The 27,843-nt window shown below is 39.4% G+C and overlaps 2 protein-coding genes across 2 annotated transcripts; both read right to left on the reverse strand.

Annotated features, from left to right (window-relative positions):
- Positions 1–292: 292 nt before the first annotated feature.
- Positions 293–4,922, reverse strand: LOC116121130 (auxin response factor 9-like). The gene is made up of 14 exons (XM_031407068.1): positions 4,414–4,922; positions 3,959–4,068; positions 3,728–3,823; positions 3,562–3,618; positions 3,145–3,297; positions 2,969–3,053; positions 2,719–2,809; positions 2,457–2,621; positions 2,253–2,366; positions 2,096–2,168; positions 1,857–2,004; positions 1,158–1,774; positions 880–1,067; positions 293–796 (listed from the first exon to the last, which is right to left on the reverse strand). The coding sequence occupies exons 1-14, from the start codon at positions 4,466–4,468 to the stop codon at positions 646–648; spliced, it is 2,103 nt and encodes a 700-aa protein (XP_031262928.1). The 5' UTR covers positions 4,469–4,922; the 3' UTR covers positions 293–645.
- An 18,568-nt stretch (positions 4,923–23,490) lies between these two features.
- On the reverse strand, positions 23,491–26,483 carry LOC116121044 (exportin-2-like). Its single transcript, XM_031407001.1, has one exon. The coding sequence runs from the start codon at positions 26,453–26,455 to the stop codon at positions 23,540–23,542; it is 2,916 nt and encodes a 971-aa protein (XP_031262861.1). The 5' UTR covers positions 26,456–26,483; the 3' UTR covers positions 23,491–23,539.
- Between the last annotated feature and the right edge of the window lie 1,360 nt (positions 26,484–27,843).

The following is a 27,843-nucleotide window of genomic DNA, read 5'->3' on the forward strand; positions in this document are numbered from 1 at the left end:
ATCTTTTTTTAAAGTTGTTTCTTTTCAGTCCAACCACTTCTTTTAGTAGAAATCTGGTTGAAAACAACATTGCCTCCATATTTTAGACAAACCTGAAAAGCAAGTCCAGTATCTATACCATTTTCTTATTCTCTCCATGTCAGCATCCCCACCGGTTTTGTTTTTTTCTTTCCAAAATATTCGAAATAATTGCACCAAAAATGTTGCCCTCTCCTTAAGCAAAGATTGAGGACCATATATATAATATATAATCCGTCTTCAAATGGAAAACTATAAACCAGGAATTTTCAAGGCAAGAAAATAAGGGCATGCTATTCGTCAGGCATAAATAATGAAACTAGTTACAGGCCAAATGGTCACAACTTTCTACTTGCAGAAAAATCAAATGCCAAGAAGGTATCATGTATATATTTTTACAAACTGCACTACATTAAAACCACACCATCCCACAAAACCAGGTATAAACATGCTATTACTAAAACCTTCATAAGTTCCTCTAAATTTTAACAGTAAGAGTCTGTTAACTCTTCCGTCAAAACCTAGCCCAACTTCTTCATTCAAAGCTCCAAAAAACCTGAGCAAATTAAATTGGCACCACCCTTACTTTAAAAGAAAAAATGTAAAATAAATACGGTGTTTGTACTTTCAAATTTCAGACTTATGATCTGAGTCGTCCCGGCTTATAACAGTCCCTTCACCCTTTACAGATGATACATTAAGCTTGCATCTTGGGCTCATCTTCTTCACTTCTTCACATGAATATATGAAGATCTTCTTCACCAACTTACAGAATTCCCTGCCATTAAAAAGACCTAAGCAACCATGCTAATAGAATGGAAATATTATAATGTGGTACTGAACAGATTCTAAATCACTTACTGCCATGGATCATCGCCGGCAAGCATCATATCACCCTCATCATCAGTAAAAACCACTTTCCATTTGTCACATGGACGAAGTTGTCCTTTAATTTCAAACATCTTCTCTAGTTCATCAATAAGATCATCATACCCTTTCAACATAGTTAAATCAACAGCACGCCCAACAGCAATTCCTTGCATTTGAACCTTCTCAAAATCCAATTATTTTAATCAGAAATTAAGGCTTAGAAGATTAGAACAATCCAAACATGAGGCAGAAAGAACTCCAAATTTTACCTTCGTGCGAGTTCTTGCGGAAGTAGCTGAACCCCGCTTGTTCTGTGTCTCTTTTAGTAATGCCTCCGATGTCACTTGCTTTAGTTCCTTCTTTAAAAAATCCGAATTTTGGGCCTTATCAGAATCAGATGCTGCTGGAATAGACCCTTTAATGCAATATGAATCAAAAGTTGAATCTATAACTTCCTTGGCTAAAGGAGTAGCAATGTTAGAGTTATGTTTCAGGTCAATTCCAAACAACCGACAACCCATGGAAGTCTCAGACTTCTTCCCTTTTTCTGCCTGATCATTAAGTAAGCCATCACTTGGCCTAGAGGAAAAACTAGACAGAATAGACCGTGCCGCACTGTTTTTGTTGTTATCTGTTGTATCCCGGAACAGGTTTAAAGAAACACTCAGATGAGGAGAAGTAGGCCAAATGCCTTCAGGTGCAACCCTTGAGCTACAGACATTACTGCCATTCAAATGATTGCTATCAAGTTCTTTCTGCCTCAAAGGCCAGAGAACTTGGCTTTCAGAGCTTTGGTCTTCAGTGGCACCAGCTAATTGAGTTAATTCATGGGAATGGGTTGATCCTTGATACCAAAAGGCTGAGGATGCCGAATTTGTAGAAATTTCTACATTCAAATGGATGATCCAAGTTTTAAAAGATTAGTTGGAAAAATTCGTTGGAAAAATTTTTGGAAAAAATTTTCATACCAGAAGCTGGAACATCAATGGATCGGGGTCTCTTGCTCTTAACAGCTGGTTGAGCAACACTTAATGGTGCAGAAGCTACACAAGGCTCTATCTCCCATGGAGACACCCTCTCTGGCCTTTGAATTGTAGCTGGCTCATCCCATTGAATCTAAAAAGACAAGTAGTTGGATAAATAAGAATAAAAAATAACACAACAATTATGTCTGGATTTGAAACTGTAATTCAAAACTATATTCAACCTTCAACGACCGCCATTTAGAGCCTGGCCACTCCAAAGAATTATCTCCAACCCCAATTATGGTGCCCATGAATCTGACAATGTAGCCAGGAGAATTAAGAATCTAACTCTAACCAAATTTAGTTCTCAACAGCTAGAGAAACATATTGTTAAGATACCTTCTCTCAGGAGAGTCTTCTCCCTCAAATCTCATCTTAAAACGCATGCCAACAGAAAACCTATTATTAACAGCTTCTAGGTACTTGTTTAAGCTGATAATGAACTGGCTTGTCCTGGTTAAGAGAACAAAGCAAACGAAAGTCCAAGATATAATAAATAGGGCTATGAAATAATAAAAATCCAACACAGATTACAACAGGAACCTTGGCTTGTAGTATACAACAAAGAGAGTTTGGGTTGTAACAGCATGAGAAGCTGTAGCAAGCACTCCTAAATGCATACTCTGGCTGGATATCACAGATGAAGGCATGGAGCTCTGCTGACGAGCAAGACGCCGAACCCCCACTCGTAATTCCCCATTCTCACCTCTAAACAGTAAACACCATCATTGAAAATCAAGCCCAAGCTACAAGTAGTCCATGCACCTGAGTCTAATAAAGAATAACAAAATTGAAATCCAACTACCTCAAAAACACAAAAGCGTCTCCTGCAACCAGCCTTTTGGAGGTAACAAAGGTACTCCACCCGGTAGTAAGCAAATGTCTCCGTGGTTGACCTGATCACATTAACAGAGCAAAACAGAATCAAAACAACACATATACTTATTACCAACAGATCTAACTCCAATTGCTAAAGTACGCACTTATGTTAGCAAAGAACAAACAAATAACAAAACTATGGAAAGCATACCCTGAATTGAAAGTAAAATTTGTACCTCTAAATATATGTTTGAATCGCCACTCATACCCATGCAGATCTTTGGCTACCAATTCCTGGGTTGGGGTTGTTTGGGTCATGTCCTAATGAAAGAAAAAAAACAACGCAGAAGAAAAATCAAGTAAACTGATAATATGTCCCAGAAAATAGTTGCAGTACAGTGACAGTAACTACCAACGGAGGAAGGCATTCAGTGGCGTGCTTGCGAAGAACAGAGAACCCCCCATGGGTGCTTGTATCTGAAGCCGTTAAAATCTTACAAAACGAATGAACCGTTTGCTTTGGAGGCTCTGATGGGCAGGGATCAGGACTTGTAGGTTCACTTTGCTGTGATATTGCCATAACCAGAAACATATATCAATGCTTGGGTTCATTTGATAATATTACTACGGCCTGTTTGGTGGCAAATAAAACTGAGAATAGAAAAAACAATTAATGGTTGTTCTAAGCTAAATAGTTGGACAAGGCTGAAGCTAGTTAATTTTTTTGATTTCTGAATCTAAAATAATAATAAAAAATTTGGGCTCAAGTTTCAATTTTCAGCAACCAAACGAGGCAAAGATGGGACAAAAAGGAAACATATTTACTCACATCTTCATTTGGTAGCAAAGTGATCTGAGCATAAACCTCGTCCGTCTCTTGCTCAGCCTATAAATTTAAGGAAAAGGAGTGCAGATTGAAGAATCGACACAAGTGGAAAAGAAAAAGAAAGAGAAAGCAGAAATAAGTAGATATTAAGATCAGAAACATGAAATACCAGTAAATGAATGTTAACAACTCGACAAAGGATCTTATAAGGAAGATCAAACAAAGGTTTTTGATGGTCCAGTTCCTGATTTGTCGATGCTTCTAACTGCAGAACTCAAAGAGTAAGATATAAATAACCCAAAATATATAGATAAATTGCAAACAAGAGCAAGAAATAGATCTATCTAAAACACATGAGAAGAAAAATTTAGCAAATTTATTCAAAACAAAATTTGCATACTTGTTCCACGTGACCCTGAGGGAAGTAGAAAACTCTTTCTCCGGGTCGAGGAACTTCAACCAGTGGCCCCGCACATGCCTTCCAAAGCTCCTTGTACAGATCATTGCTTCCTGTACCCAAAGAACTCAAAGTAAAACTTAAAAATCCCAGAAGACGAAGAATATAACAACGGGTTTTTGGCTCCCCGCTCCCTCGCAGATTTATTATAATTTAAGACCCAAAAGGCAAAGCTTCACTCTAATCGAGCCAAGAACCAAGTGCTCAACTTCTGCAGGCAAAATACGTACGATTTCACATTCTCATTTTTTTCTGAGTTTCGTATCATTTGGCGACACCCAAACAAAGGCATCAACTTTCCCATTTTCTCACAACCAAAAAAATCCCATTTTTATTTTTCTAACTTTCTCGGGGATCAAACAAAGAAATTTTAACTTAAGATTACTTCATATTGTTACCTGCTTCCACTTGAGAAATCGATGAGCCCCCAAGATTAGTTTCAACATGAGCCATCAAATAAACAACCACAGGAACGATGTCGTTTTCAAACCAGTAAACCACTTAACAAAATTTCAAAGGAAGGAAAGAAAGAAACGAAAATCCCTTCAAGCAGAAGAGGGTAAACTACCCCATTAATGAAGAAGAAAAGGCAGTAAGAAAGAAAGAAAAACGAGCTGAGAAAGAGATGGAAATATAGATGGCAAAGCAGAGAAGAGACGTCGGTTCAGTTATGTATTGTAAGTAATCATAATTACAAGTAGACTAGTGTAACTGACTGTGATTATATGTAGCTGCTATGTTGGTGGGTTTCAGTTACAAAACCACTGTGCCTTTGTCTTCTCACTGCGCTCATTTCCAGGCTCAAACTCAATAAACACTTGTAAGAAGCAGTGTTGTGCTTTGTTTGTTGTTTCTTCGCCCGCTAAAGACCTGAATCAGACGTTACCAAATCCCCAAAACCGCTTTCTCCGACTCATATTCTACTCTTCTCTCTCTTCTTTGAGTTTCTCTATAGTCTCTTTTTATGATTTTCTTTTTTTCTCCTCAATTAATATAATTTCCTCTAGTGCATGTTTCCTGTATATTAATAAAATGATACCTTTAAAATTAAACAGAAACGAGAAGCCACTGTTTATTAATCCTGTGTAAATCTGTATAAAAATAGAAAGTGGTGATGAATTTAATCTTCCAATAATGAATTAACTGTTTGAATTTAATATGAAAAAGTGTACTCATTTAATGGTGAATCTGATTTTTTTTAGTTTAATGTTAATTTTTAACTGTTTAAAAAAAATTATTTTTGAATTAATTTTTGCTGAATGTGAGCTACTCAGTATCAATATACAAACCTACAGGATGACAAATATAATAAATGAGTAAAAAAGTTTAATATAAGTTTTGAGTTCGAGTTTTTTAAACACTGATAAATATAATCATTGAAAAGATTTATTCGATTATTCATTTAACGTCAGAAAATTAACATAGATATGCATAAACTAATCTGAACATTCTGATATCGTAGAAACAAACAATGTAGCATGAGATGTTGTACCCTCTATATTAAGTTATTAACGTGAAAAACAATTTACATAACTGGGGTGACGAATGCATTTTATTTGTTCATCACAACTATCACATGACTCTTGCCAGACTATTTCATAATTCATTTCTAGGAATTTTACCTTTTACCTTTCTTCACTCACTCTACTCTCAACTACCTAACCATGGTTATACCTAACCATGGTTACTTTTGCATCAGGATCACGGAATTACCGTACATAACTCTGTAGAAAGTGAATAGCAGCCGTCTGATAAAGGCGGCGAGGTCAGTAGTTGACTACCCATCGCATCAATACTACATAGGGAAACGTGATGGCTCAATGATTCACGGAGTCGGGCTCCGTTTACTTCCGTTATAATTTTTACAACGCCGTCGTCACGTTTTCCTTTTGCTAGTATCCTTGTTTGTCTGCATCGTGGCAGGCAATCTTGTTGGCTCGTGTAAACCCGGCAGAGAATTTTTGGTCTTATTTCGTTTTTTTTAATTTGCTCTATTTATTGTGGTTAGTTTTTCGTATTGTGAAAGTTTGTAATTTACACGTGTTCGGCCTTACTCTTTGGGACCCAGCCCAGCAAACATGGTGTTTGAGTTTGAGCTATCGAAATGGAGTGGAAAGCACGCGCCTCGATTTGAAAGCTGTGGGTTGTGTTGCGTACAGGTTCTGGTCCATTGGTCCTTGTAGAGAGCTCCTGAATAATGTCAGCGACATTATTTTGTTGTTTATTCATATAGAAAGTGACAATGAGGTGGATATTTAATTACCAAACACAAATGTTGCATGAGTTAACTACAGACCCCGGGTTTTGGTTTACTATATCTATTTGTGCAATTTAAAAATATTGGCATTAGTCTCCCTAGTCCTAACCCGATTAATTGAGTCGGGTTGGCCGGGCAAATTTTTCCAATCACCCCCTTCTTCTTCCTTTTAAGAATTGCATCTTTATTATTCCTCTCAAAACAATATATCCATTTGCATATTCCATAAAAACCTAGGTCTAAACAGGTTTTTGATTTCATATTGTAACTCTCTCTCGTTTGATATAATGATAGTATTAACTATTATGTAAATTACTGTTAGGTGGTCTGATGATAAAAGAGCAAAATGAAGTTTCATGAACTCTTGAGTTTTAGTCTCTTTAGTGTATCTAATCCCACATCAAAAGCATATTGGTGAGATCCTAGGCTTATAAATGGGAAAAGTCACTCCACCTAATAGGTTAGCTTTTTTGGTGTGAAATTCTCAGCTTGTGACAAGTGGTATCAAAGCAAACATGGTTCGTCTTTCGATGTCCTGTCAAACGTCTATGCAGAGGCATCCATGTGTGATTGTGGGTCCACACGAGAGTGAGGGGGACTAATAGGCAATGGGACCCCACCTGTAATGAGGGCAATACAGGATTGGGTGGGAGAGAATGTAACCAATTCCACATCGAAAACGTATTGGAAAGGTCCTGGACTTATAAATAGGGGAAGTTACTCCAGGAAATAGATTAGCCTTTTGGGTGTGAAACTCCTAGCTTGTGACACTAGACACTAATACGGCTGGCCAACGGAGTTCTTATTTGGTTGATAGTTTCAAGGTTAGTTGATGTGTTCCGACTACTCCTGGTAACAAAAACAAAACAAAAAAACTATTATGTAACAAAATTTATAATTATTACTATTATTTTGATAAGGCTTTTTATGTTGTTTTGATATAATGTTATCTAAGATAGATATATCAATTATATGATAAAAATTAATTTTGTTATCTCTTTTCTTTTAAATATATTTACACTTTTAAGAAATATAAGACCTAACTGCTTTAATATATTATTGGATCTTGTATTTTGATTATATTGAAACTTAAAAAATGTAAAGTGTTTTTATAGCAACCAAGTAAAATATGGTTTAGAATGGTAGAAGTGAAAATAAATGAGAGCATATTTCATTTCCTCTGTAGGCGTTAGTTAAGGAGGTAGAAAAGCAGCATAAATATGAAATGGAAAGTGTAGGGCACTGTATTTGACGAGGAGCGTGGGGTTTTTAAGAAACTTATGTTTCAGAGTTCTGACCATGCTGATTAGTTAGATGGACCACCGTACACGTCATAATCCCAACCTCATTAAGCATGCCCACGTGGTCTGGTCGTTTTCGTACCAACGTGTCATCAGTCCACTTGCTTCGCCTTCTTTAATTCTTTATCAAAATTTCTCCAATCATATAAATTGTAAATAATTTGAGGGATTAAATATCGTATTCAAATAAAACAGCGTAATTTAATTTTACATTATTTTTAATAAAACCAAAAGTTTCATTAGAGATTAATTACATTGAATTACCTTTTTGTTTATTCATAAAAGATCCAGAAATTTTTGTTAGGATAAGCTAAAATAAAAACTAATTAAAATTAACTCTTCTATATATTAATATTTTTATTACGATGGGTTAAAATAAAAAAAATTATACATATTAGTATTTTAAAAAAAAATTTGATAGCCCACCCTATCCGCCCCTGATAAAAGCAACAATTAAGATGAGGTAATGTGTGGGAATGGGACCACAAAATCATTTAATCAGTTTATTGTGACAAAATAATAGAGCACTAATTAAGATAAAAACAAAATAATATGTGGAGAGAAATGAAAGCATTATGTTGTGCAGAGAATAGAATATGTTATAAAAAGAAAACACCACTAAAATTAGTAAATTGTTTGAAAATGCCAAAAGGAGAATCACCAAAAACTTAATTAGAATGATACCCCTATCCTTTTACCAATTTGCAACCACATTTTATCTCATGGAATATATAATATAATTCACCGACCAAATTTTGTTACTTTACATATACAAATTATTTTATACTTACATGATAAGTTTAAAATTAAATATGCCTAAATCAACCTAAAACCAAAGATGTCAAATTATCAAATTTGAAACCCAATAAATATACAACAAGGCATTAAAAAAATGGTCACTGTTGTGTGTGATTTTTCCATTAAGTTCAGGCTTTCGCGAGGATATAGCTCGACCCAGAACTAACTCGACAACGATGATTGATCGACCCAGCATAAGCTCGTCGAGCTATAGCTCGACCCAGCATAAGCTAGTCATGAGCAATCCGAGCAATCATTCAATCAATCCCCAGATTACTTCAGATCCCAGATATTATGGGAATGACTAGATCAAAAGCGATCACTGCGCAATCACAGTGTCCAGTCGTGAGAATATCAGAATTGCGATTCAAATCAATTGTAATACCCTTAATTTCACTATTTTCTTTGTACAAATCTTATATATAAACCCCCTCAAATGATGAGGAAGGGGTTACGAATTTCACATAGGAATTATATTGTAAGCGCTCACAACAAATACAAAAATAGTGGATGTAGGCTTCAGAGTTAATCTCGTCGAACCACTTTAAAACTCTCATTGTCTTTACTTTATTGCACTTTTAAATACATTGCTGATTATTCTTAATCACGTACACATCAATTTCAATCCTGGCAAGGTTGATTGAATCTCGCTGGTTGGTGCAGATTTCTGTATCAACATTTTGGTATTAGAAAGAGGGCCTCCGCCAACATCTCAAGGATTCTGGCAAACATCCATAGCAACCTACCTATTCCAGGCCCAAAATGGTGTACACCTAATCAAAAACCACCACCGAAAACCTCAAAAAGGTGGAAGCCGCCCATCAGGAGGTGCAACAGGAGATTGTTGGATGCCGACCACTTGTGCCGCCAGCCCAGTACACCGTGAACAATCAGGGGGCAGGGACGTCAAACCCCGAAAACGGCCAGCTGATGGAGATGATCAGAATGATGGTTGCATAGGCGGTGTAACAGAACGTGGCCGAGTTACGGAACTAGTAACCAGATGCTGTGAACCTCGACCAGCCGCACTTCACCAATGTAACCCCAATAGGTATGAATTTTGTAAGTGGACGGTCCGTTTCGTCGGCACCGGAGGGCAATCAACACCCCAAACCTCGCAGACAGCACTCCGTCCACGAGTGCAAGTCCGCGGGCAAACAAACCTTGTGAGGTGGCTAGGGAAGTAACCATAAAGAGAAAGCGAGATAGGCACCACCGAGAAGCTCGGCGGTACCCCCAACGTCAGCATGTTGGTATTAACCCATGCTCAAGATAAGATCGATCATCGCAGGCTCGCGAAGCAAGTCACGTGCGTCAGTCTGGCAATGACTCACGTCGTGAGCAACACACTGACGAGCATGATAGCACCTATCAACTTAGCCATCATGACTCGACCTCATGCATCAATGCGCACACCAGAGGTTCTTCGCAAGCAACAGACTTGCGAACTCATATGTTCGAGTGCACCTATCAGCTTAGCCATCATGACTCGACCTCATGCATCAATGCGCACAACGAAGGTGCTTTGTAAGCAACAGACTTGCGAACTTATATGTTCGAGTTAAGGCTTAACAGAGCCAGCCAAGGTAACCACAATGATGAATTAGATCACGTGCAGAAAATGCTCGACGATCTAAAAGCTTGCCAGAATAACCTGGCGGAAGAAGTAGTGAGTTCCCTTTTCATGAAGAAAGTTCACCAGGCCTCGCTTTTGCAAGGATTCAGGGCGGCAGAAAGCAAGTTCAATGGGAGATGGGACCCTAGAGACCACCTCGACAACTTCAATGACCTAATGGAGCTACACCAGGTCAATGACTTAGCGAAATACCGATGCTTCACAATCACATTAGTCGGAGATGCCAAGAGGTGGTGCAAGAGGCTCAAAGCGAACTCTTGACAATAATTCTCCTTGCCGTATTTAAAGCAATTTCAGGTGAGGAGGCAGTTCGCAATATCGCTTAGCTACTTGAGCAACATCCGCCAAGAGAGAGATGAAACATTGACCTCGTACCTAACGAGGTTCCAGAATGAGCAGACAAAGGTCGTTGATGCCCTCGAAGAATCCATCCGAACTTTGCTGATCGTAGGGATCAGGCTAAACACGAGGCTATGGAAAGAGTTCCAAAGCGAAGTTCATGTAAGCCTGCCAAATTCTACTAGATGGCTACAAAATACCAGTAAGTAAAAAGTTCGTTGGTAGCATTGGCTAGAAGCTTGACACGGGGTGCCTCGGACAGGTGACAAGATCACTCGTCGGATAAGCGTGGGGGCCAAGACCGTAATGACAGGGATTGCAACAGGTTCCAAAAGAAACAGAGAATAGATAACCGTGGGGACAGGCAGCTTTTCCCGTAGTATGCAGAATATACCCCCCTCACTCAAGATGTCGCCCACATCTACGAAGTATCCCGAAAGGCGAAGAGACTACCCATTCCAGAAAGGATGAGGGGCTTTAGGCAAAAGAGATCGGCAAAAGTACTGTCGATACCACAGGGACATTGGATACAACACAAACGATTGTCGAGCTTTGAAGGACGCCATCGAAGACCTGATAAGAAGAGGTCATCTAAAATAATTCGTTAAGGCGGAACCAGCTCGCAATAATCCTGGCGAGCAAAGTAACTAGGCCCCATGTCAGGCTTAGAACCCAGCACAACAAACTCCGCCAAACCCCAACGAGGTCTTCGTGGGAATAATCTACGGAGGACCCGACATAGTAGGGAGCTCGAGATGCACTCATCAGCAACATGCTCGGGAAACCAAAACAGACTCGGTTTCCTAAGTAATGAGCTGCGAACGGTAGTCGCCCAAGTGACCCAAACAAGAAAGCGAGGTAATAAGATTCACAGTAGACGAGTGCGAAGTTCGCATCGCCTCGCCACAATCATGACGCGATCGTAATCGTGGCTAGAATCGGCAATGCAAGAGTATTAAGGGTGATGGTCGACAATGGGAGCGCGACGAACATTATTTTCTTGGGAGCCTTCCGAGGAATGAGGTTCACAGAAAGGGACCTATGAGCATGCCCTTCGCCGCTCTATGGGTTTACCGGGGACAGCCTGGTTCCCAAGGGCACAATCGACCTTCCTGTAACCTTGAGGGAAAAGCCAAAGGTTAGAACAATGATGGCCGAATTTTTAGTGGTAGGCTGCCCGACCATATACAACATCATCCTCGGAAGGCCAATCTTGGATGATTTAAGCGCGGTCAAGTTAATGCGCTACCAAGAAATGAGATTTTCGACTACCGGAGGAGTCGCAACGATCAAGAGCTGCACCAAGGAATCTCGGGAATGTTACAACCAAGCTATAAATGCCGCACACAAATGGCCACACCCAAGGACAATGATCATCGCAGAATCTAAGCTGAACCCCATACCACTCGAGGATACCATAGATCCTCGCATTCATAGAAAAGAGCCCGCAGTAGGGCCGACAAAAGAATTGCGAGAGATAAAGATCAATGAGGAAGACCCAACTCGTGTACTGAAGGTCGGCAGCGGCGAGGTGGCCGATAATCTGGAGAGCTTCCTAAAGAAAAACCTCGACGTGTTCACATGGGTGCATGTGGACAAGGTAGGGATCAGCCCTAAGGTAATGTGCCATAGGTTGAACCTCAATCCTAAAGCTCGACCGATAAGACAGAAAAGAAGATCCATAAATCGCGACCTAAGCGATGATATCCTAAAAAGAAAACTCATAGTCAAGAGTTCAGGAAAGACAGCTTATCTCGAAAAAGCCACGCTAAAATCCAACTTTTTAAGAATGAAACATTTTCAATCGATGAAGTTAAACGTGAAAAAATTTAAGAAAAAATATGTCAAGGAAAATCAGTCTCAAGCCAACGACCAAAAAACTCGAAAAGGACGATAAGTCTGAAATCAAAGTTGACCGGCGCATAAGATTTCCTTGCATAAATTCGAAAAAGCAGAAATATGATAATTATTGCTCTATAAGGAAATGATAAAAAATTTCTTATATTGATTGAGTTTGATTACATTCTTAAAAAATGAGAGATGGCTCGTCGACAGGAGGAACAACGACTTCCCCTCCAAGGTTGGGAGCCTCAGTTGGGGGAAGCGTGGTTAGGGGAGTCGGATCCTCAACTTCGATCCGGGGCTTGGCCTCCTCCTTGCCTTCCTCTATTTCCTTTTGACCCTCGCCCTCGCCCTCTTCCTCGGAGTCGTCAGCGTAAACATAGGTCTCTCCTCAAGCTTCGACCTTCATCGTCTCAACTTCTTTCTGGTACGCTCGTGAAAGAAAAGAGAATTCGATTAAAGGATGGGCTTCCCATAACTTCTGAACAAGGAAGACGAATGTCTCCCAAGCCCAAGCAGTAATGACCTCGTTCAGCTCCTCAATTCGAAGCTCAACCTGCCTGACATCAACTTCGGCCTCCTGGTGACCTACCGCCTCCTAGGCAAGGTCGAGCGAAGACTGCTTGAACTTAGCCTCCCAGCTCACGGTAGCCATCTAAGCCAAGGATAGCTCAGAACTTAGCCTCACCGCTGCTGTGCCAAAGTCTTTTCGACCTTTGTTGCCTTAGCTTCAGCTTTGGCCCGAACAGTCTCACTCACATTGAGTTTGTCAATAAACTCCATTTCCTTGACCTGGAAGCTCGCAACTTCCCCTCTGATCCGTTCGAGCTCAGCCTGCTTCGCATCTCTCTCTTTCTCTGCAAGCTTGGCCCTGGCTAGAACGTCCTCTTTCACGGTCTCTGCCACCTGCCATCCTCGATAAGTGCCCTCCAAAGTGTCGTAGCATTCATCATAGAGAAGTCTACTCGCCAAGGTAGCCTAAAGAGAGAATAAAAGAGAATCAGCAAAAAGCATGGGTAGCATACAAGTAAAAAAGAAGATAAGCGAGCTAGCGGTACCTTTGTCGTGAAGCTGCATAGCAAGCCCAACATCTCGGTGGGCACATTGTCCCTAATAGTCGCGTACGTTAGCAGGGTGAGAGCATCCCTGGCCGTTGCGGCCCTGAGGCCAATGTGATCGGGGAGTTGGTTGATCATCTCATCGATCACAGCATGGGCCACCTCGTCCATCTTCTTATTTTTCAACCGGGGTAATCCAGACTTACTCCCCCCGGCAATGCCTGTTTCGCCCGTAAGAGCAGACTTCTTCTTGGCCAAGTTCTTGGTCGCTTCTCTTTGAAGGCCGCCAACATGCATGGCGACCTCTTTGCCCGAGCCAACCCTCTGGTCGGCCATTTTCTGCTTGCCCGAGCCCCTCTGAGGCTCGGTTGCTTTCTTTTTTCCCGAGCCATCATGTTGCTCGGATGCTTTATGTTTTCTTGAGCCTCAAGTTTGCTCGGGCGTCTTCTCGATGGCCTCTTTTGGGGGTCAATAACGCTCTTCCTGCCAACTGCCTTAGAGGCAATCGCGAGTTTCTTCGCGCTTGGGCCTCCCCCAATCTCGCTACCGGTGCGTTCTAAGCTGGTAGTGTCCGCAAGTTGTTTCATCGCTGAAGCAACCGATGCCTTCTTGGGGGCCATTGTTTTCTTCTTAAGGCCCTTTGGTTTTTCGGCCCACATCTCTGCAAGGAAAGAGGCAAACAAATTAACTACCTATTTGCTCAAGAAAGTAAACGCGAGCAAGTAACAACTTAATATTTTTCTAGGACCGTAAGAAATTTGGCCTCATCCTGACAAAAGTCGTATGCCTTCGAATGAGGAAGCGTGAGAAGGTTGTTGACATTGCGTTGGTCGTCAGAAAATCGCTAAAACGCTGGAGCCTCTGTAAGCTCGCAGCCGAAAGGAAATTTTGTTCAACGTTAATTGCACAAACAAAACAGCTTGGTTAGATGGAGCACAAAGCTCAAAGGCAATCGACGCGTACACGGGAAGTCAAAACCTTACTCGCTTCCATGGCGAGGACACCAGTCTCCCGGTCTTTGTAAAAGAAGTACTACGAGTCCCAATAAGAGACCTTCTTCGGGACATCGACCAGCCCGTTAAGACGTACCTTCCTTACCTTGGAAAGGTAGTACAAATGGTCTTACCCTTTCTTGGGCCTATATAAATGGACGACTTCCTCGATGGATGGCTCACCCATATCAGCGATTATGTAAGCTATGTACATTGCGACGATGATCACGTATGAATTAGCAAACAGCTGGAGAGGAACGATGTCAAATTGCCTCAACACGCTGCCAATGAAATAGTGCAGGGGAATGGACGCCTCGCATCTAAGAAGGGTCTCAAAGATCGCCACCTCTCCGGACGAGGGGTTTTTCCGAGAGTGCTCCCCCCGGACCATCAGGTTAAGCTATGGTGATAGACCACTTTTATGCGCTCCAAATCCCCGATAACAATCGAGGATCGAGGTTTAACCTATGAGTTGGGGACGGCTTGGAGTGAACCAACTAGATCGAAGCGCGGTCAGACAAGCTCACAGCGTCAGGGTCCAAGCTTCAGGCGACGAATTCTTCGGAGATCTCGAGGGTCACATCCCCAAGAGCTGCCGAGCCCACCGACGAATCAAACATGCGATCTATAGCACGACTGCTGGAGGAAGACATGACTGTAGTTCGCTTATGGGTACCTGAAAAAGAAGCAAATATGTGTTAGAGCTCGAACAAATCAGCGACCATTCCACACTCACTTCCATTTCAAGCACCCGAGGTAGCTTGCGTAACACCAATGTTCTAAAAACTAGACCGGACAATGACCCGTTCAAGGGTTCGGTTTCTAGTTTGACCGGTTCGATCGGTCGGTTGGACCGTAATTTGGAAAATTACATTTTAGTCCCTAAAGGTTTGAAATTCATCACAAAACACCCCAATAATACTCCCTTAAGGTTTGAAATCTATCTAAAACACCCCCGTGGTGCGAAGATTCTGATGAGTGGTGGCGCCAGTGACGATCGACGGCCAATCAAAGCTAGAATCTTGGGGCTTTTGATGTATAGGTGCCAGCGACTCTGATGGTGGTGCTAGGGAGTTCCATCGGCGTCAAAACTCGTCGGAATCAACCAAAAAAATCCGACGTCACGTAAACTTTAGGTGGACGGCGATCGACAAAGGCTAGACGACGGCGACTGAAAAGGGATGGGTTTGGTCATGGAGATGCTGTCCGTCGAATGGGGGTGTTTTCTCCATCGAAAGATGCCGAAATCCGGCGGGGTTTAGCTGCGATTTGACCGCGATTCGACACTATTCCGACGGTCCAACCGCGGTCCAATCCGGTTTAAATCAAAATAGCGGTTTTTTATATAGATTAGACCAGATTTGTTGCCGGTTGCCGGTCGAACCGGTCCTACTGGGCGGTCTGGTCCGGTCCGATTTTCAAAACATTGCGTAACACGATGAATGCACGTGACCTACCTAGGGAACCGATAGCCATGATGTTAAACCCCTGTAAAACTCGGGACCACCGGAGATGCACCCAAAAACCCTACTAAAACCGTAAAAAACACAATGTGGCCATTACAATGGCCACCCTTTGATGCAAAAAATCACAAAGAACGGAAAAGGAAAGGGAAACAAACCTCACTGGAATGAGGAATGCAGAACAACTCGCTGCAAAGACCACCGTGACGATGTAGAAACAACGACGAAAAGAGCAAGAGAGTCAGAGAACTTTCCGAGTAACTATTCTGATAGTATTCGCCACCTTTTATAGCGGTTTGCATGGGAGACGAAAGAGCGAGGTTTAATCGTGGTCGTCGACCTATAATTGATCCTAGTCCTTCATTGGTCGAGTAATCTCAGCCCTCAGACATGGTCATGTGTCGACTATCCGCGAGGAGCGACGAATAGTTAGACTTCTGTAATTATAACCGTCATCGCATGTTACCTCGACTTCGCGCGTGAACAGTTGTAGTCGCCCACGCGCAATGAAATGTGACAACCAAAGGTTGCCGTATTGGATGTGACACGACCACGCGAAAATTAAATGTTTGCCCTAACTTTTCATATTCTGAGTTTTGACAGGTAACATGGAGAGTAAATATCCAAGTGTGAAGTACGTCGGCCAGACATGAGGTTGACCTTGGAAGCTTGATCGAACTTACACTTGGAGACCTGCTGATAAGGCCGAGCTTAACGTCAAATCGAACAATACTCTTTGAAGCCCGAAACGAGCATCGAACACTGGGGGTAGATGCTGTGTGTGATTTTTTCATCAAGCTCGAGCCTTCGTAGGGATATAGCTCGACCCAAAACTAGCTTGGCAACGATGATTGATCAACCTAGCATAAGCTTGTCAAGCTATAGCTGAACCCAGTATAAGCTAGTCGCAAGCAATCCGAGCAATCATTCAATCAATCCCTAGATTACTTCAGATCCCAGATATTACAAGAATTACTAGATCAACAGCGATCACATCACCCAATCGCGAGAATATCGAAATTGCGATTCAGATCAATTATAATCCCTTTAATTTCACTCTTTTCTTTATACAAATCTTATATATAAACCCTCTCAAACGATGAGGAAGGGGGTTACGAATTTTACATAGAAATTATATTGTAAGTTCTCACAGCAAAAACAAAAATAGTGGACGTAGGGTTTAGGGTTTAGGTCGTCGAACTACTTTAAAACTCTCATTGTCTTTACTTTATTGCATTTTTACATACATTGATGATTATTCTTAATCATGCACACATCAGTTCCAATCCCGATAAGGTTGATCGAATCTCGTTGGTTGGTGCAGATTTTTGTATCAATAATCACGTATACACTTGTATAGTTGTGTCCAGTTGCATGTGATTGTAAATGGCTCTTATTGGATTAAAATAAATAAATAAATCACACCGTTATTAAGGTTTGATTTGATGTTAAAATAATTTAATTAAAGTGTAACATGGACCGCTCCTTTGAAGCAACCTATGTGTATAAACAAATTAATTTTATATTATATGTAATTGCACGGATGAGAATATTTATAATTAACATGTATTAAATAAAAGGTGAGTGGTGGAGTGGAATCCAAATCATAGCCAAAGCTATAGTAAATTAAAGCACCAAATGATCCTTTATTTAAGCTAATATGTTTGTGTAATCTTAGGCAAGAAACAACTTAAACATCGGGATTTGATTTGATCAACGTTTAATAACACATAAAAAGCATATTAGGATTGATGTATGAAATGAATCAAATGCATATTATTAATGATTTTGGAGAATATAGTATAAAGTAAAGGTATGGTGTAAGAGGCAATCAACTTTAACTAAGTTAACACAATAAATATTTGATTCCTACTTTGCATCTTTTCAACATTAAGCAACTCTTTTGACTAATTAACCTAGGCATAAAAATACCCACTTTTGACCGTTTGAATTATACCCAGACAATAGGAAGAACAGACCAATCACATTGAGTTACGTGTATTTTAATCTCCCATAAACTATGATTTCATATAGCTAAACAATGCTCGTTTATATTAAAATTATAATTGATGTAATTTAACATTAAACATGACTGTTGCCTCCTCTCAAGGGTTAAGATCTCCCATTTTCAACAATCAGTAAATAAAAAAAATGATCATATCTTATAATGTGTAGATTCCATTAAGATTAGAGATTTGATCCCTTAAATTGTAATAATATTAATATAGATATATATATCAAACGCAAAGCAAAATGGGCGAGTCTGACCAGATTTAATTAAGTGGTTATCTGATTCTGTTGATTAGTTAGCAAATAATTTTGGTATCTAGACAGAATCTTGCGAAATGTTCCCATTACTCGGGCTTATTAAAAATTGAAAAAGAAAAAGAAAAAGAAAGAAGAGCACCTTTTCACAGAGAGAAATGGGTGGCGTGGTGTTAAAAATGAGAGAGAGAGAGAGAGAGGTTGACCTGAGTACGGGAAATAGAGAATGTATTGTGGGCTACTTTTTAGTGAAATTAAAAAAACAAAAAAAAACAAAAAAAGAGAGAGATGATTGGTGGTGGAAGAAGTGAGGTTTGAATGCAATAGCAATACCCCATGTGGAGACCAATTCAGTTTGTGTTTCTTGCTCGCCTGTCCTAATGAATTCATGTGCCTACCCTTTTATTATTTCTTTATTTTTATTTTTATTTTATCTCTCCCTCGGGAACCTTAAACATTGATGGTGGAGTTCATGTGAAAACAATCATGGGTGATTCTTACTTTTAGTTACTGTTTATATCCTAAATTTTGTAGGATTTGGTATAATCCTATGTCCTAACCTAACCCTACTGAACAATCAGAAAAGTAAATGAATTCCGTTTGATTTTTAAGAAACCAAATAAACCTTAAAGACATGAATTTAATTGGGACAGCAGCTGAAACAGAACCCGAAAACGTGACCCCACAATAATTAATTGTTTTGGATATTTAAAACTTAGAGTGGGATTCTGGTCCATTTGTTCGTACAAATCATGACACACTTTTGACCTAATTTGACACTTTGTGAACCGTTAGATCCATTGGAATCTTGAGATCCATTCCATTTAGTCACCTTTTTTCAACCCACTTTTCATTGTTGTAGAAAGAAAAGTAGTTAAAAACACCAATGGAAGGAAATTATTATTTACTATTGATTTTCTTTATTATGTATTTAAACAGAGTGAAATTTCAGAAACAGAACAAAGTGACATGGATGGGTCAAAAATGGGTAATGTCAATTGTAAGTTTTAATTGGGCAAAAAAAAGGTTTAGTGTTAAAGATTAGGTAATTAGATTTGGTGGGTGAGGGGACCAGATATCAACCGTGAGAATGAGATGGTGGGGTCAGATCAGACATAGTTTTATGATCATCATTATCTCTGTACCAATTATCTAAGATTTTTCCTCTACAAAAAAATAAAAATATCAAACCTATACAATTAAGTCAACACAAATATGTTAACAAAAGTATTATAGTGGAAGTCAGTTAGGCTGTCTTTGCACCACCACGTAATTGTGTGGATGTTACTCGGGAAATGCGTGTTGTTGTTGTTGCGGTATAGTGAGTGGTCTTGCATGAAATTGATTAGCGGATTAAAATTTTATTATAAGTTAACAACTTCATATTAAAAGGATAAATATTTCAACCTTAACCATCTGAGGAAGGAAAGGATAGGTCCACACAAATGATGGGGGTATTGGAGCTCTAGAAATTATATCTGACTTGGGCCCGATTAATTCAGGGTCCACTTATGTACTAGCATATAATTCCAAGTGTTAGTAATGGCATGTGGGGTATGTGTTCTGATTAATTTATAATAACCTCTGATCTTGGATTTAATGGAAAAAGATTACCTAATTACGGTTTTTCCTACCAACACATAAGTATGATGTTAGCATGTCATAGGTATGCTGTAGTGCTTCTGAGTTTAAATTTGAGTCGAGGATAATTTTATATTTTTTTTCCTGTTACTTAACTAAAGTAAACGAAGTTAACCACAACGCCTTTTTTTTTTTTTTTTAATTCAAATTTTTTATCCAAACAAAAAATTTCCCAAAAAACAAAAACTGTAGTCCTAACGTAATAAATTATTCCTTTTATTAAAAGGATGTTCTAATAGAGAAAGCAATGATTGTTAATGTTATTCATTTAATCAGGCAAATGGGTTAGTAGTTTGTGTTTAGTCCACTGTTTTAAAACCCGGACCGGAGGGCAACCTGCTCTGCTGCCTGGGTCATGGATCAATCGGTCCAACCGATTAGACCGGTGACGTCATCAAAGATAATGTTTTTCTCAAATTATGAGTAACAATATTGACCTCAGTCAAATGCCCATTCTTACCCACATAATTAATTTAAGATAGACATGACTAATGAAACAATCTAGATAAGCTATAAATTATTTCCTAACTCATCATCATATAACAAGAACTTAGATACATCAACTTGATAAAAGCAAATTACCTTTTACATCTTGCCTCAAAAGGGACCTAAGTGCAAAATATTCTAGTATCAATCAAAGATTAAATGAGTAAAACAAAAATGAAACAATACCTTGGTCAGACACAAGCAAATTGAATATCTTAAAACCTAGATTTCAACAATCAATTTCATAACAAATTTGTAAATTAATTTGGGTTATTCGCTACTGACTATTGAACTACTCCTGCCACTCTTAAAGAACAACGCTATAGATGTTTCTCAACTTATATTTTCCCCATTGACAACAGGAAACTAGATTTGCAAAAATGGAAGGGGTCGTGACTCATGAAAAACTTACACTTTCTGAAATGGAGTTCTGCCGTTGTCGATTTCTAGCAAGGAATGGAGCTGTCTTTGTCGTTGTCGAGGAATTGAGCTATCATTGTCGTCGTCGTCGATTTCAAAGAATAGAGTTACGATTGACACAATCGTTGCGATTTCAGACTTCAGAGAATGGAGTTCATTAAGATTGAGTGGCGATTTGAGTGGGTAGCTTAGATTTCAGATTTTCAAAGGATCTTTGCGTAGAGAAAGTAAAGAAACTGGAAAGAGAATGGTGTTACCTTGTTATGGATTTTTTTAACTTTTGAAATATTGGATCGGTTTATCAAGTGATCCGGTTGGACCAACGGTTTGCACTATTTTCTCGGTTCAATGGCGGTTCATAATGGGTTATTGAATATAACCGGGTTTTATATTGACTCGGATCGACGTGTGACCGGATCTCGGTCCGGTTTTTAAAACCATGGTTTAGTCACAATAGTGTATTCATCCAAACGGATTACATGCGGGATCCTGTCAACTCCAACCTAAAAGATATCATGCAAGTGCTAATATAATGGTAAATACATTTAGGATTTTAACTATTGAGTGACTTCGGTGTTCATTGATAAAATACAGTTACCTCACTTAAATAGAATGATCCTTGTGATGCCGCACCATTATAATTATGAATTCTTGCAAAAGCTTCAAGCAAAATTCCTATTCTTAAATCCACAGTTTTAAAACCCGACCTAGCCCGGCCCGACTGGTTTAACCGAAACCTGGGAGCTTCACCAAGTCGGATTAACAACCGACTTTTGCCAATGATTGGCAAGGTTAACGAGGATGGGGTGAGGTAGGTTTTGATCAGGAGGAAGATGAGAGTATTTTTTGGGTGATGGAGAGGGTTGTCAACGCCAACATCAATGAGATCTAGCCTAAAATACGGATGTCTATGTCGGCGAGATCTGGCCTAAATCGAACCAACTTCGGCTAGGTCTTGGTTAGATTTTCGAGGGATTAGGCTCAAGGGATAATTAGGGTTGCTTTTGGGGTGTCGCCACCACCAACAAGTCGCCAACTGATTTGTATTTGACGTGTGTTTAATAAATTTCAAACCTAGAAGGCCTTCAGTATAATTTTCAGGGGTGTATCTACTAAATTTTTAAAAGTTTTGTCACCCGATTTGACCAGCTGATCAAACTGGTTAACCTAAGACCCGACAACTTTGTCGGGTTTCACCTCAGATTGGGTTTTAAAATATTGCTTAAATCTACCAAATAAAAGAAACATGAAACTTGTTTCTGAAGCAGAATAAAACTACAAGTTCAGTCCAAATTAACTGAACTGTTTTGCACAATGACAAAATAATGCATTGCATGATTGCAAGAACTTTAGAAAACAAAAAGGGCCAGTTTAACCTACAACTCTTTTCACTGCATCATAGATCTACATTTCATGAAACATGCACGCCGAACAAGACTCACAAACTGTGACAATAGTGTATAGAATGGGGCTTATCTACCCCAGAACTTAATTAACCACACTGGAATGACCATCTGCTAACCATGCATGGATAACTTGGAGAGCAAATGTAATAACAAAACTCCCATCATTCGGATCCCCAGAAATTGCAAAAATGGAAGATTAATTCTTGACAATGTTCAATCACATAGTATCAAGTACCGTCAGGTTACATAGGCAAGCTGATCAAAACTTAGACGAGACTAACGCCCAAAAGGAGATTTCATGCAGAATCATATCCTGCAAAGAGGTAGAAACACATGACTAAACGATATATTTTGTATTGCAAACTAACACCTACAGTAAAAAAAAGAAAAAAGAAATTTAGATAAACAATTGAGAATCAAAGGACCTTGTCTACTCAGCTATAACACTAATATTTGATGGGCTAGAGAGCAAAATATTACATATACATTGACTTGCCTCAAACTATGCATGAATTTCGCAAAACATATGGGATAACTAAGAAGCAAATAGACACGTTACTATACATCATAGGTGTCTCAGCCCACTGGAAACTTAATTCTCTAGGGGAGTGGAAACCACTGATATAAGTTGTACTGCTTGTAGAAATAAACCAGACAATACAAAGTCACAATTAATAATGTAGCCACAGAAAAGTATCGCAAGTAACTTTTAAACTGATATAATAAAGTGGAAAAACCTAACTCTACTTTTCAGCATTAGGAACAAAGTATTGATTGATCAAAAGAAAAAGCAGACACAGAGGTCTTAGTCTTACTAAGAACTGAAATCAGAAAGAGAAACAGGAAAAGAAATATAAAAGTAAGCCAATAATCAGGCAAGTGCGGTCAAAGGTGAACCTAACAATTAGAGTTCCGTTTTCAAATTGAGATATAGATAATTAAAATAGCTGTGAAACAAACTCAATTCACAGAAAATGAAACCCAGCTACACAATAACATACTGTTCTATTTGGGCAAGCATCATCAAAATTAGAACTAAACATTAGAACCTAAATGCCAATTTATGGACATGGTAAGTTTTCAATACAGTTTGTAAACTGTCCACAAATACACAAAGGAGGTGCAACAGGTTGTCTATAAAACATTACTCAAATATATTATACAAGGATTCAGCTAAAGAAAGAATGAGATAAATCTATTCAACAATGAAGAAAAGGGTTTGATCCATTCCAGGTGGACAATGTATAAAACCGTTAAGAGGTTTTCCAAAAAATTTCTGCAACCCTATAATCTTTTCTAGGAGAAAGTAGGATAATCCAGTGAACTAAAATATGGGTCATTATATCAAAACAATTAGAGGTAAACATTCAATAAAAAAATTATTTGCAGTCAACTATTTTGTCATAAGTCTAAAAACTGATGGAATTTGAAAAAACTGTCTCAAATTGTGCCAGATTGCAATTATAAAACAGTTTCATATTCCACAAAGTGTAATACAGCACTCAAAGTTTTATTTAAATATATTATAAACGCATGGTAATAATTAGATAGTTTTCAATCTGAGTGTAACAATACTGACAACAAAGAAGAGAAACAATGACAAAGAGGAAAAAAACATACTCAAACTATAGGTGAATTGTAATTGTTGCAAAGCTGAAGCAATGTTGTCTGATTTGCCGCCTCAAGACTTGCACTGATGATCTGGGGGTACCTCCCAGGGGATGTAGCAGAAATCCTTGCCAATGATGCTACCAGGAATTCCTTTGGATCCCTTATATCCTTTAAAGGATCCTCTTCTTTCTTCCCAGCATTGTAAAGGCTAACAAATGCAGCGGTATAACCTACATTTTCAGCAATATCTGGCATTTCAGGTTCCTCTTCAACTCTTTCCTCCTCTGGCCGTGAAAGAAGGGTAACAATGCTGTCCAGCATCTTCCCCCAGAGACTTAGAGTACCAGCATCCAAAAACACTGGAGATTCACAGATAAGCCTGGTTGAAGCAACAGCAGTCAGCTTAACTTCAATAGAACCTGTGATCAACTTAAGATTTGGTATCCAAAACTGCTCTACAATTACTAAAAATACGCCAGACTGAACAGCATTCATTGTATTGACAAGGTTTACAGAACCATGCTTGATCAGAAACAGTGACATAAAAATCAGAAAGGACTTGATAAACTTGATTGTCCGATTCTTCTGGAGGCGTGTAAAAAGGGCATTCCAGATGTGAACAATGTATGAAGAAATGGCATTATATTCAAGACACTCAATAACAGTGTTGAGCACATAGAAGCCTTGCTCATCAGTGCTAGGGGATGCAACAAGCATGTTGAATATCCCAAGCACCTGGCTCAGCCTGCCTTCTTGGGTGATTTCATGAGGTACCTTCTGAAGGAAGGCCTGAAGCAAACGCACAAGAGCTGGAACATTCGAAGATCTCTTCCATGATTCAGGCAGAAGGAGAAGCTTAAAAATCTCCATATAGTTCGGGGCAACAGGTGGCCTATTCAACTCAACAAGCTGAGCTAACAACTGGAATGCATAAGGCAAGAACTCAATCACATCATTTTGCAAGATCATCTGGAGGCTAGGCAGAATGCTTGCTTCAAAAGCTGATATGAGAGAGGGATCCCTCTGGCATGCCCGTCTGACAAGAACAGCTACTGACTCAAAGAGGTAGTGATTAAAAATTGGATTTTTTGGATTTTTGCAAATTTCATTCAGAATAGTTGTCAAACCAGTAATGCAAGGTCCAGCAACCTCGCTGGAAATATCTGCAACCCCAAGAGTCCGCATTATACACTTCATTATGTATTGATTCTCCTCAGATTCTGGAAACTTCAGGGCATTAAAAAGGTTGGTCATCAGCAATGGCAGATATGGGGTTATATCCGCTGAATTGTACCTTGCTCTTCCATCCTCATCCTTGACCAGCAAGAGTTTTTCTATACAACTAGCAGCATAAGAATGAACCACATTTGACTCTGCACCAAGGAACCGAACCAAGTCCGGAAACAATTGAAATGCATGGAGCTTTGGTATCTGACTTCGAAACATTGTAAAGAACTTAAGAGCACCTGCTTTAAGCATCGGAAATGCATTCACATCCTGACTTTGCAACTCTGGAACAATAACTGATGTAAAGAAGCCCTGAACATCAACAAGATCAGTTGTAACAGAAGTGCCCCCAGCCTTCTTTGTGGCAAGTGAGACAACTAAATATATGGCACAATCCTTGTCTTTCCAATTTACAACAGGGTTAGCTGCAAATGAGCTTAATAGATTCTGTACTTGAACTGAAACTATTTCCATTACCTTTTGCTTATAATGTGTTGCAATACCTTTAAGTAGTTCACATGCAATCCTCCTTCTAGTATCAACATCACTACCCTCCATATCCCTCCTAATAAACTCAACATAATTCATCTCAAAAAGCTCTTCATCCTCGTCTCTCAACCTCACATTTGGAATCACAATACTCTGACAAATCTGAGGTATCACTCCTTCACCCGAAAACAACGTGTGGTGCACGCTTGTACTCACAGCAGTCAAAAACTTAATTGCAGTAACAGCTAATGTATCACGACTAGAAGACTGCGACACATTCCCTAGTAAAGTCCAGACAGCAAGAGCAAAATCATTTAAGTACCCCTGAAACTCTTCCTCATTAATTTTCATATAAAGACTGATATTCTCACATACTGCAGCCCTAAGCTCATCAACCTGCCCGAGTCCATCATTACTACTCTCAAGTGTAGGATAATTTGTTGTTAGATATTTCTTGAACTCACTCATCCACTCACTCATATGATCCTCAAAAAACTCAGGCAATTCTTGGTAATTCAGCGAATAAAATATCCTACAACACAATCTTTGCGACTCCAACAGCAACTTAAGAGTTGCAGCCGACTCACCGGAACTCGCAGTTGAATCAATTATTGCAGCAGTTTTGAGAAAAATTTCTAATAACGGAGCGGCAAAATTATCGAGACAGTATTTCAAATCTAGCAAAAGCTCATTTGTTTTGTACTGGTATCGAAATTTCTTAAAAATAGAGTTGGCAGTTCCGAGAATACCGTTGACGGAAACGTAATCATTGGATTCAGACGCTTTTTTGAGATTGGCGACGAGTTCGGGAAGTAAAGTAGGCCAAGATTTGGGGAAATCGTGCTTGCCAATGACGGCTAGGGCTTCGCTGAGCTGACTCTGGATTCGCGGCGTCGAAGTGAGCATAAGAGTCACGATTAGGGCTTTGATTTGCTCCTTCTCGGGATCCAGTATTGCAGTGGAACCAGTGTCAGGGGAAGGGGCCCAGCGAGAGCGTAGGTGGTTCTTGAAGTTGACAGCGGCGGCTTGGCGAATCTGGTCATCCACTGTTGGCTCGGCTACCAAGCGGAGAACTGCGAGACCGTAGTTGGGCCTCTCCGCGGCTTCGGCTAAAGATTTTTCGGCTGCGCGACGCGGCTCGGGAGACGGAGATAGCGTGTGGAGAAAGCACTGAGAAAGGTTCTGGAGAGTTTCTGGATTCCACTCCATTCTGATGATGAATGATTCTAGGGTTTACGAATGTCTGATTTGAGGGGTTTGGAGAAAATAAGTTTAAAAAATATTCAAATCAGAAATGCTGAGCTGGCAAGGGAGCCAAGACTACCTGAGACTCACTCTGACTGTGCCTAAGTTCAAGAGCGATAGATTGAAATTTTAGGTTAGAGGGAAAATGGAGAGGTTTTAAAGAGAGTTTTTAGAAGGTGGTATGCTGTTTACGGACGGTATACGAACACTGTGGACGCGTGGCTTTTGTTGATAGGTTGGAAATGTTTATGTACGGTTGTTTGTTAATTTGAGAGGGTGGGCTTCAGTGAAATGAAATGGGCGGAGTCCAGTACAACGGTGAGGAAGAGACACAGATACCGTTGGGGTATTTGGAAGATAACATTGAAAATTAACAAAAACACCCTCACCTACACATTAAATATCAATAGCTGGCCACCACTACCAAAGGGTGGCTTACAGTCACTGTAATAGCGTACAACCGGTTAGATCTGGTCGGTCGTAGATCTAGATGGCTTTTTTTGACCAGATCCATCGTAGATTTGATCGGAAAAGACCATATTTGATCACGTTTATGGCCATCATTGACGACTAGCTATGGCCAAAGATCTGGTCATCAACTGTCAAATCTTTGGCCATGGTTTTGGTAGGAAAAAGGCTAGTTCGCCGCACTACCGACTAGATCCAGCTGGTAGCGCACCATTATGCCAGATTCCGACCACCTTCCGGCTGTGGTGGCTAGAATCTGGAAAAAATGGGTGGTTGGGGGTGTTTTTGTCAATTTCTAATTTTTTTTTTTTTTTTTGGTGTTTAGCTAAATTAACAAACTTAGGAAGTTTAAAAATAGTTGAATAAAATATAATTGGATTTTCAGAATAGGAAAATAAATATGTATTTTGGATAGGATAAGATAAAAATAGTTAAACAAACACAGCTACATATTTGTGGTTATAATTATTATTCAAAAGGAAAGTAATGGTTTTTCCATAATATAACCAATAGTTGTATTTAGTACATTGTACTATGTCCATCTAACATCCTCAATAATAATTTACATTTATAATATGCCTAAACTCTTTATTATAAAGAGTTTATTCATAAAAACAATAGCCCAATAGACTCTTTATTTTTTAAGATATGTTTGTCTGAGCTTATAAAAATTAGCTTATAAGTATTTGAAATTTAAGCAGTTACGTGTTTGGTTAAAGCATTTATAAGCAGTGACGGATCCAGGATTTTTGTCCAGGGGGGCCTCTGCGGCTCCGCCATTATTTGCCAAATAACTAGTGAAAACATTAAAGAATCATTAAACCTTAATTAAAAAAATAATACAATATTAAGAACCTAAGAAAAAAGAATATACAATAACACAA

The sequence above is a fragment of the Pistacia vera genome, unplaced genomic scaffold (genome assembly GCF_008641045.1).
Source record: "Pistacia vera cultivar Batoury unplaced genomic scaffold, PisVer_v2 Contig1268, whole genome shotgun sequence".
NCBI classification, from domain to species: Eukaryota; Viridiplantae; Streptophyta; class Magnoliopsida; order Sapindales; family Anacardiaceae; genus Pistacia; species Pistacia vera.